The sequence below is a fragment of the Chanodichthys erythropterus genome, chromosome 4, assembly GCF_024489055.1.
Source record: "Chanodichthys erythropterus isolate Z2021 chromosome 4, ASM2448905v1, whole genome shotgun sequence".
NCBI classification, from domain to species: domain Eukaryota; kingdom Metazoa; phylum Chordata; class Actinopteri; order Cypriniformes; family Xenocyprididae; genus Chanodichthys; species Chanodichthys erythropterus.
The window spans coordinates 35,412,619-35,424,776 of NC_090224.1; the positions used below are offsets into that span (position 1 = coordinate 35,412,619).

General features: G+C 34.3%; 1 protein-coding gene across 1 annotated transcript in view; it reads right to left on the reverse strand.

The window, feature by feature from the left end:
* Nucleotides 1–12,158, reverse strand: part of tns3.2 (tensin 3, tandem duplicate 2) — a 65,553-nt gene that overhangs the window by 27,624 nt on the left and 25,771 nt on the right. Inside the window, exons 14-17 of the mRNA XM_067384833.1 lie at nt 9,617–10,456; nt 6,803–6,912; nt 6,436–6,565; nt 3,615–3,695 (exon numbers count right to left, since the gene is read on the reverse strand). Of these exons, the coding sequence (XP_067240934.1) occupies nt 3,615–3,695; nt 6,436–6,565; nt 6,803–6,912; nt 9,617–10,456 (1,161 nt within the window). The remainder of the gene's footprint in view (nt 1–3,614; nt 3,696–6,435; nt 6,566–6,802; nt 6,913–9,616; nt 10,457–12,158) is intronic.

A 12,158-nucleotide genomic window follows, 5' to 3' on the forward strand; every position in this document is an offset into this window, starting at 1 on the left:
TTTAGTAATGTTATTAAATAGTAACTAAGAAATTAACATTAATTAATAATAATTAATACTTTATAAGTATTTTATTGTCAGTTTAGTGATAATGAATTAACATGTTAACTAATGAAGCTGTAAGTTTTACTGAACAATAACAAATAATCAGAACATTTCTAATCATTAGGGCATGTTGTAAATATAAATATTTACGGTATTCTGAAGTGCCGACGATTACAATATCGTGAATATTCATTATCGCGGTTTATCGCATTACCGAATATCGGCATAAGTCTAATTGTGTCAGTAAGAATTATTCAGCAAGGATGCATTGAATTGATCAAAAGACACTGTGAAGATTTATACACTCTAAAAAAAGATTTCTTTTTTTTAAATAACTGAAACTTTATGTACTTTCTATTCATGAAATAATCATGAAAAAAATGAATCCTGTTTTAGGGTATTTTAATAAAGTAAATGCAGCTTTGTTGAGCATAAAAGACTTTTAAACATTAAAAAACAAAAAACAAAAACAAAACAAAAAACATTTTGAACAGTAGTGTGTATGAGACATGTTTTTGTCCAAAGGCCTTAATAATAATAAAAAACAAAGATATGACATCCAAATTATGTAAAGTAGTACAACTAGATCTGTTTTATTTAATCCAGAAGGTTTTATTTATATTTTGGTCATTCGGTTTAACTGTGAAAAGGCCAATACAGCCATTTCATTTGTGATTAAAATATCTTAATGTAATAAATGTATATATATATATTTTTTTTTTCTGACACTATTTTTTTAACATCATATCTCAACATAGTGCAAAACAGTATTAAAATTATTGTAGAAGTCGTTGCTTTGTTAAGAGAAAGAATGTAAAATAAAAATAATTTCATTAATGTAATTCGGAGTAACCAATATAAAGGGACCATTTTGGATCAAGTCATGTGGTGAGTTTCATGTGACATGATGTGCCATTATTCAGACACCTGCAAAGGACCACATGGTCGTGAAGCAAAGTAACTAACTCTAATTTAACTATTTGTTTTCACTTGCTCATACGCATGTCCCGAAACATCAGGTCATTCAGTATAACCGCTATAAAACATGGAAAATGTTGTAATATTTTAAAAACTTGTACTAAATATCAAATGTTTGATTGTACTTTTGCTAGCTAGCTAGATATCAGCCAGTTAGCATTGTTTGAAAATATCCTCATTCGGTATAACCAAAAGTGTCATTCGGTAAAACCAAAATGTTTTTTGGTGACAAATTGTGTCCATCTTGTAAAGAAATAACGAAAGCAGTGTTAATTGATCATAAAAACAACATAATCTCATTGTTAACACTTAATAAAGTTTCAAAATTAATTATATCTCAATTATGTTTTTTACACTTTTAAAAAACGTATTCATCAATGAAACATATAAAGATAAATATCTAAATAACATTTTCTAAACAACACAAGAACACAAAGGAAAAAATCTCTTAAATAATGGTCAAAATTCATGGCTAAAATTATCCTTATATCTTAATTAAATTACTAAAAAAAAAAAAAATCATATTTAGTTAGCTATAAAAAAAAAAAAAAGTAAAAAAAAAATCCTGTTCCCCATTTATCAGACTGTATCATCCCTAATGTGACCTCAGCCACAGTAGCACATAAATCCATTTAAAGGGGCAGTGCTTTTCCCTTCCTTCCCCCTCTAACGTCTGTGTAAATATTTGCATTTGTCTGTCAGTGAGAGTTTGGCTATGAGAGCTTCTATTTTCTCCTGTTTATTTAGACACTAAAACATAAATGGAATGAAGTTACATAACCTGCAAATCTTCCCACATCAGGAAATTAAAATTTACAACATCCCCCCATTCCTCCATCCTCTAGGCCAACTTGCTGAAGGCCGGACGTGATAAACATTGTATAATTAAATTGATTTCATAATCACTTTATTGTTTTTATTATTATTTTTTATTTATTTAAAATACTAAGAAATCTGGTAATGACCAAAATTGGTCTATAAGACAAATAATCTGACTTATTTTTTATTTAATTGTAAAAACATTTATTGCTATGTTTACTGTCTGTAGCTGCATTTATTTTAATGTTATTCATCTGGTAAAAAGTAAAATATATAATATAAAAAGTGGCAACAAAAATCCAAATTTGTGAGGTATGTTGTAATATAAATGTAACATAATACAGTTATCTTTATTCCCATTTTCCTGTGCCTCCTCATTAAGATGTAATCAGGCAATAGTACTTCCCTTTTTAAAAGTTACATAACTGACTGATAAAATATTTTTTTATGAGTGCTATATGAATCTTTTTCTGAGTTTTTGTGAAAGTGATGTTATTTTCGATTATAATTAATATTTCAGTTTTTTTTTGTTTGTTTGTTTATTTACATAGGTTTAACAAATATAGAGTTGACAGGTAAATAAAGAAATCAAGAATATATTTACAGAATAACATTTGTTAAAGTGACATTTACAGTTTTTACATGAAAAGGTGAGTAGTAACGAAGTATATTTACTCCGTTACATTTACTTGAGTACATTTTTTGGAAAAATTGCATCTTTAAGAGTAGATTTAAATATGGGTACTTTTATTTTTAATAAAAATAAATAAATAAATAAATAAAAACTTAACTTCATTACACTGGATGATATTCCTCTCATTACATTATTTTGCAGTACATGTTAAGAAATGTGTGTATGTGAACATCACCCTATTTCAACTATACCCTATATCCCCTATTTCTTTTTTTGAGGGCATGAGCGATGCCCCATTCACAAATGAATCACTCATCACTCACTGCTTTTTTTTTTTACTCTTAGTCAAGTAAATATTAAGATTATTACTTTTACTCGAGTAAATATTTCTATAAGTACTAGTTTTTGAATACTCTACCTACCTTTGTTTACGCGTATGCTACAGTATGTCTACACCGAGTACACATTTCGTCATCAGCATGACTGCATACGTTTAGCTATATGTACCTTGAATTTTTTTTGTGCTCAGTTGATTGACAAAGGTGGAAACACTAACCCGGCTGTTGTTTCACAGTGAAAAAAGAAACGGATGAGACAGAACAACAACAACAACAACAACAACAACAACAACTATCTACTGTAACTCTAGATTAAATTAGTACAAATACATTTTTATCACTCTAACTTCTGAAGATAAATGCAAACAATGGACAAGGATGAAACTTTCTAGTGCACGTGTCGAGAGCATCTGTGTTTGTGCACAATATGAATGGAATGTACTTTGAAAGGCTGTGTGTTTGCACACTGTAAGCGTTTGTGTCAAAACTGAAGTGTAACTTGGGCTTAATTCCAAGCACCCAGTTCCAAGTTCCCAAAGCACTGAATGGCCAGGTTACAGGAAGTATGCATCCTGACCCAGAGGGTCACATCCTGTTGCAGAGTTATTTTGAGCAGCACAGATTTTGTGACAGCAGAAAGACAAACTTTGCTACAGGGGACCGATTTGAAAGGTCAAATTTGAGCAAAATACATGTTTTCCTTGAACTGACCAAAGACATACACAAAACGATATCTGCACCATTCTCATGTAGATGCAGATAGCAGTAAAAGGAAGTAGCATAAGGATGCAGCTGATTACCTTGCCATATTGGAGAGCTCATGTAGTGTCTATTGGTTTGAGAACCAGGTCTTGAAGGGGTGAAGTCATGTGCACTCTTCCCTGTGAGGAGAAAGTGACAATTAAGCACATTAAGTAGTGTTGTGCCACAGGGTTCTATACTGGGACCAATTTTATTGTCACTGTATGTGTGTCCATTAAGCTCTATTTTTCGCAACACTTTGTAACATATATATATGTTGATGATACACAACTATATATTCCACTTGATCCAAGTGAGTCTCAATTGTTTTGTTCACTAGTACATTGCTTAGGTGAGGTTAAAGCCTAGTTGCCAGTCATTTTGCCATCTTAACACTAAGGGTGTTTTCACACCTATAGATTGTTTGTTTTATTCCAAAACAGGGACTTCATTTGTTACAATGTTGCATTTTCTTCTTGGTTCGTTTCGCTTTCACAAGGTGACATTTCAAAGCGTACCAAAATGTGTTTAAGCAAATCACATGTGAGTAAAACTGTCCTCTTATTGGTCAGAGTTTCCCCTAAGTCATCCATCAACAAGTTCGCTCCATGAGCTTAGCTATTGTGGCTTTATTTGTAACTGTCGCGACACGCAAAAAGTATACAAATATAGCCATCATTCCAGCTTTTAAATTATATACTACATTCATATTAATACTGAGGTAAATTGAAACACGCTCTCTCTGGATCTCCCAGCAGTGTCTAGGCTAACTGTGTCAAGACACATCCAAACATTATATCAAATATTATAATGCACCTAGTGGGTTGGATTGCTTTCACATCTCAAGCGAAACGGCCCAGAGTTTGTTTGCAATCGGACTGAGACCACCTCGTTCAATTGATCTCGGAGCAAATGTTTTGGTGCGGATCCGAGTGTGATTGCCATGTTCACATACAGTATGCCTAAACGAACTGAACCAGGGGAGAAAATGCACCAGGTTCTGAAACAAACACTCAGGAGTGAAAGCACCCTTATAAGACAGTATGTTGTTTTTGGATCTCCTTCTGCTACTGAGGAGACTATAAGTAGGCTACCCTCTACTTTGCTAAGCGTTTCTAATTGTGTTAAGAACCTGGGTGTTATTCTAGATTGGTACTTGATAAGTGTTGTTAAGGCTGGCTTCTACTGACTTATCTCCAAAGTGAAATCGATTTTTTCTACTAAAGACTTGGTTACCGTCATTCATGCATGAAGCCAGGCTTCTGACCCATACAAAAAACATCAATTGCCTATTAAATTTAACTTAGTTTAAGATTCTTTTTCTTTGTTTAAAGTTTTTAATGGCATTGCACCTCAATATACTTCTGATCTCTTGATTTTTCAACAAAATGCTAGAAAATGTAGGTCATCTAACTATATGGTGCTCTAGTTCATAAAAATAGATTAAAATTTGTCCCTTTCTGTTGTTGCTCGCTGATAAAGGAATCCTCTTCTATTGCATATTAAAGGTGCCCTAGACTCGACTTGAATTTACCTCAGCATAGTTAAATAACAAGAGTTCAGTACATGGAAATGACATACAATGAGTTTCAAACTCCATTGTTTCCTCTTTCTTATGTAAATCTCATTTGTTTAAAAGACCTCAGAAAACAGGCGAATCTCAACATAACACCGACTGTTACGTAACAGTTGGGATCATTAATGTACGCCCCCAATATTTGCATATGCCAGCTCATGTGTTCAAGGCATTAAACAAGGGCAGGATGTCTGGATCTGTGCACAGCTGAATCATCAGACTAGGTAAGCAAACAAGAATAACAGCGAAAAATGGCAGATGGAGCAATAATAACTGACATGATCCATGATATTTTTAGTGATATTTGTAAATTGTCTTTCTAAATGTTTCGTTAGCATGTTGCTAATGTATTGTTAAATGTGGTTAAAGTTACCATCGTTTCTTACTGTATTCAAGGAGACATGAGCCGTCACTATTTTCATTATTAAACACTTGCAGTCTGTATAATTCATAAACACAACTTCATTCTTTATAAATCTCTCCAACAGTGTGTAATGTTAGCTTTAGCCACAGAGCACTATCAAACTCATTCAGAATCAAATGTAAACATCAAAATAAACACTGTACTTACGCGATTAGACATGCCACATGACGAACACTTTGTAAAGATCCATTTTGAGGGTTATATTAGCTGTTTGAACTTTTTTTATATTGTTTAAGGCAAGCGTGAGCGCTTGGGGCGTGGAGCACGAGATTTAAAGGGCCACACACCCTGAATCGGCTCATTTCTAATTATGCCCCAAAATAGGCAGTTAAAAAATTAATTTAAAAAAATCTATGGGGTATTTTGAGCTGAAACTTCACAGACACATTCAGGAGACACCTTAGACTTATATTACATCTTTTTAAAAAAAGTTCTAGGGCACCTTTAAATTTCCTCCAACAGAGGATGCCTTTAAATTGCATATCTTTTTATTATTGCTTTTACATCTGAGCAGAGTTCACAGGTTTTAATGTATCTGTGTATGTAATTATTTATATTGTTTAACTTATTTGCTGGAAAGCACAATTGTATTGTATTATTAGGTCATATATATGATATGATATATACCATAGTAATAATCATATACCATGATATTTCAAAGAAATAATGGTAAATTACCATCATGGTAAAGGTATTACTATAGTACTATATGTCTAAATACCATGGGATGTTTTCATAAGTGACCACACAAGGTTGCTATGATGTCTTTAAAAAGACCATATTAAAAAAGATTACATGAGCAGAGGGTAGTAAGACTGTGAAAGGCTTCACATGCCTCACAAACTCACATAACAAACATTAAACACTGTGTCAGCCTTACCATATGGAGTGGGGGGTGTCACAGGAAATGCTGGTGTGGGCGGGACTTGATTAAGGCCTACCCACAATGGGCTGTCAATCTCTGGAGGGAGGTCACCAAAGTCAACAGTGTCAGTGTGATGTAGACCTCTCTGGAACAGACAAAAACACACAAGGTATTGTTGTAGGAATGTTCCAGGTTCAATACAAGTTTAACTTGTATTTATTTGACTGGGCAGAAGTTTACACAGGGTTGGTGAGCAATTTAATCAGTATCCAGTTAAAATGTGTTAATAATGTTAATGTTAATCCAGTTAATAATGTTTTACGTTTTGAGGCTACACATTTACGAGGTAATTGTGCAGGTATAAATATGTGTATATTTATACCAGAGATGGTGTGTCAAAGGCAAATCTCTGAATATTCTGGGTTCGATCACCACCAGTACTCCGCAGCACAGAGTATTCAGAGACATCACTGAGCTGTTTCTGTCTCCAACCTGTACAGAGAGAGACACAGAAAGAGAGAGGTATTTAGTAGGCATTCATTCACTGAATGGTAGTTCACATTTGACTGTGACCAGCCATTCAGCCTTAAATCTCACTCTCATTCAAGATTTTCTAACAACATCAAACAAAGTTAAAGTGTTTTAAACAGCATGACCCAAAATAGCATGTTCTGATGCAATGCTTGTTTTGATAAGATCCATGAGGAGAAGTTTATGACCTTAATAAACAAGAGCCATTTACTTCAGGGCTGTAATAAAATACATTCCACAAAAACACTTCAAAATAAAATAAAATAAAATATATTTCATAAATAAATAAATAAATATTAAATATAGATAAAAGAAATGAGTAAATCATTATTAAATAAGTATTTAATTAATATTAAATAAATACAATTAAATACATATTTAAATAAAAAATATTATTAAATAAATAAATAAATAAATAAATAGGTAACTGCATATATACATGATATTTTTTGTATACAAAATAAAATGGTGTATATACAAGTGGATTTATGAGGCTAATGAAAATGCTTGTTTTTCTTTTTTACAACTTCCAATATGAATTGTATTATCCCATAACTGTATTATGAAAAAGTTAAATTTCATAAGATATATTTTTAATTTCTGTCTTTTGCTTTAAAAATAGCACCAAATGAACGCTGTATGAAAATAAAAATTGATGCATAATCTTCTCCAGAACTATCTGAAATCCAGAGTGCATCTTGAGCTTCAGTGGAAGCAAAAAACACCTGAACGTCTGTACAAAAAAATGACATGATCAATAACGCAAATTTGCTTATTCCATAAGTGACAGTCCAGAATCTTAAATCTTATTCATTTTACATAACATTTCTTGGTTATTGAATCTTTTTAATCCTAAACTTTTTGATTATTTTCAGGTTTAAACAAAATGACTATAAAACATGGTAATAATTGATTACAAATGGTCAGCAGTACAAGCTCTGTTAACTATCACTGTAAAAATCCTCAAGACTCAACGATGGGGAAAGACAACATGTTTTGTGTGTCAGGATACGCTCGCTTCAAAAGCATTCCTCAGCCCTTACACCATGTGTATTCAAACACACACACACACACACACACACACACACACACACACACACACACACACACACACACACACACACACACACACACACACACACACACACACACACACACACACACACACACACACACACACACACACACACACACACACACCCCACAGGGCATATATCTGGTGACATACTACAGTAATAATAACACCATGCATAGATTTCTGTTCATCAGGATGAATTCACGACTCAACTCAAGGACTCTCCATTCCAGGTGCCAGAGCTGCTCTGACATGAGCTGATCCTGCCGAAAGGATCTTAGGATCTTATAAAAGAGTAGAAAAGGGATGCATGCTAGGCAGGGGACACACTTCAAAAGCAACAAGAGCCGTTCAGTCTGCTTAGGGTCAAAGGAGCGAGCCAGAGTATTGAGTTTATGCAGACTGCATCATAGATGTGTTTAGTAAAGAGCTGCAGTCAATATAACATAATTAGGAAGTCACTAAATAATTGTCAAGGGCAGTTTTATTACACCACTAGAAATATGATTATGTCAAATTTTAAACAAAAAGGCAGCTCAGAGGTCACATTTACAGGATGCAAGCACTCCATACTAGACCTGGATGTTTATATATTCAAACACAGTCACGCTTACACACACACACACACACACACACACACACACACACACACACACACACACACACACACACACACACACACAGAGAGAGAGAGAGAAATGAAAGGCAGGACTTTATTTTCTTTAGCAAACCTGTCAGGAGCTGCACATAGAGACCCATTGTATGTTACTTGTGTGCATTTATTAACATAAATTAGGCCCCTGCCAATAGAAACCTCAATGGAAACATCAATTCAAAGTCACTAGACTGCAGGCTCAGAAATTAACCAGTGAACCATGCAAAAATCTCACTGAAAGCAACAAAATTACATATATATTTGAAATGTGATGGTAATATATATGCTTACATGTATACACACTACCATTCAAAAGTTTGGGGTCTATAAAATTGTATATGTTTTTGAAAGAATTTGAAAGTGAGTCTCACCAAGGTTGTGTTTATTTGATTAAAAATACAATAAATGGAGTAATATTGTGAAATAATATTACATTTTAAAGTTTTCAGCATCATTACACATGATCCTTCAGAAATCATTCTAATATGATAATTTGATGCTCAAAAAACTTTTTCCATGGTTATTTGATGAAAAGAAAGTTTAAAATAACAGCGTTTATTTGAAATAAAAATCTTTTGTAATATTTTAAATGTCACTTTTGATCAATTTAATGATATATATCTTCTTTTGAAATGTAGTTTATATAAAATAAACACCATTTTGTTGGATGTGTTATGATGTCTCTTTACAGTAACTTTTGTATTAGATATTCAATTGATTTTATAGTACAATAAAATTAAAGTATCTGATATAAACTGACAGACTGCAATTGGTTTGTTTAGAAAAAAACAAATATAACATCCACTGCACTAGACCATCTAAAGTAGCTGTCGCAAATTAATTTATCTAACTGGAACTGTTTTTGGTGGACTGCTGGTCAGCTGGAATCAATAAATGGATTTAGGATTGGTGAATGTATCAGGATTTGCTCTTACCTGATTGGTGGGATTTGGCCCTTCCACCTGAGTGCGTCTTTCCATTGGTGTGAAGGGAGGCTGAGCGGGTCATGTGACTCCTTGCTTGTGTAGGGATTGGCTCAAAGTCAGGGTCGAGGTCCAGGATCAGCTGATTGAGCTGTTCGATTGATTGATCTACATCCAAAGCCAGTGTTGCAAACTCATCGTCCTTGTCTGGCTCTGAATGCGCCTCTGGAAAGCCATTGTCTGGTAATGAAGGTTTGCTTGCACCTCTGTGGAGCTCCATCTCCTTCTTGTGTTTGTCTGATGGAGTGTATGTGTTAGAGGTGGACTGCGACACCGTCTGCTGCTGTTTCACCCATATATGCGTCTGATATCCAGCAGGTACTATAGAGTGTATGAGCGCGTTTGAGGAACTCACATCATCTCTAAATGTGGCAGGAGGAGCGTTACTTTGACAATCATCTGATTGGATGGAGGTCTGACATTCACCTGAAGACAAACCAGATAATTCCTTTGAAGACAGCGTGTCTTTAGAGTCTGAAACAGCAGCATTAGGGGTGGTGATGTCGTCGTCATCATCTATAATGTCCGTCTCCCGCTCTATGAACAGAGCTTCGCCGTTTAAATGTCTGGAATGATCAAATGCAGCTTGACCGGCTATAGGGTCATGTCTCGGGATGTCAAGAGAAGGTTGTTCCTCCTCCATTCTGGGCCCAGGAGTAACTCTGTGGAGCTGGGTATGCTCCTCAGAGCTGTAGCTGATTGCGAGGCCAGAGGCTTGTCCTCCAGTCCACTGGGAGGAGCTGGAGAGTCCAGAGTCACTGCTCAGAGAATTGGTGCCTTCATTTGGCTTGGCTGTGGAAGAAAGAATGAAAAGAATCAGTACAAGAGCGATGCAGGGATGACATAAATTTGTAGGCCAACCCGAAAGCTAGCATCACACTGGATCCCTTAACAAAAACCCAACAGGATTTTTCCATAGGCTCTTGGATTATCGCAAAAAACAAGATCTGTGATCAACAAAAGTTTATGACACACATTTTTTTCCCATCAAGATCATCTTCACAAATGAACACAGCTTTTATGAATTTTGAAGCCTAAATACAATCGGCAGAAGTAAACAAACTACACCACGGTCGCATGACTTCAACGCCACCATCACTAAGCTTCCGACAACTTTCAGTTTTTATCTAAAAAGCATTTTCCCTTAAAGTTTGCGTTAGAATAGTTTATAAGAGCATGATTATAAGCACAACAAGGCTGTAAAAGCGGATTGAGTTTACTTGTACTTGTTAATGTCTGCGACAGCCTCTGTAGTCCCATTTAGCCACTTGGCACTTTTTCAAGACACATTACAGCTTAAAAAAAACAAAAAAAAAACAGGAGTTGGGTAATACTGATGTGTTTTATGTCATAGAATAAAACATGAAAGTGTTTTGAGCAATTTAACCCACTCAAAAAACACATTGACTTTGGGACGATGGAACCTGAAGTGCTAAAATGCTAATTAGTTTTGGGTTTTGGCCTACAAAAATGCCTCATCCCTGCACCACTATATACATTTAAAGGATTAAAAAAGTTGCATTTAAATTCACAGTGACCCTACGTAATGTTCACTACTCCCTACAATTGACAACATTTGTTTTGAGTGCCTTGCAACATCATGAAATAAACACTTTGGGCAGCAAATATAACATATATAGTTCTAGAAGACATAATATCTTTAAAATAAATGATATTAAAATAAATAATTATATTAATAATATATATATATATATATATATATATATATATATATATATATATATATATATATATATATATATATATATATATATATATATATATATATATATATATTAGATTAATTATATATTTTGTCTAGGGCTGGGCAAGTTAACGCATTTTTATCGCGTTAACACATTAATTAATTAACGCCGACAATTAGTTTATCGCGCGTTAACGTACTTTTTATTTTGAAAGTCCTTTGCTCACTGCGTTTGAATACACATAGATAGACTACAACCGAATACAACACAAACCATGGGTCACAGGAGGGGTGGGATGTTTATCAATAGGCTACTGGCTGCTTGGGATGAGCGTCATCACGCGTCTCAACCAATGAAAGCACTTGTTGTGTGCCTAAGAGAGCTACAGCGCGAAAAAGAAAATATCTGGTGCGGACAGAAAAATGGAAAAAGGTACCCACTGCTTATCACTCAATAAAAGAATCACATTGCTAAGTGTTTTTGAACGTTTTGATTTCGTTTGGTTTAATAATTAACATTACCTTCGCGAGTCTGACTCTCACTGCACTCGTGAATTAGCAGAACATGACGGGGACATTCAAATGCTTAACAAACACTTCATGTGACCAACAATTCTGTACATGTTTATTAAAGCATGTGTGGAGATACACAAATGAGCCCAAAATATGAATGCAGCACGTTTATATCTTAAACGGTTTCCTCTCATGTCATCTCAAGAAAACGCTTAATGCACTTAGACTGATATTAAAGAGACCAAATTCTATTTACAAATAAAGCACATATGCAGA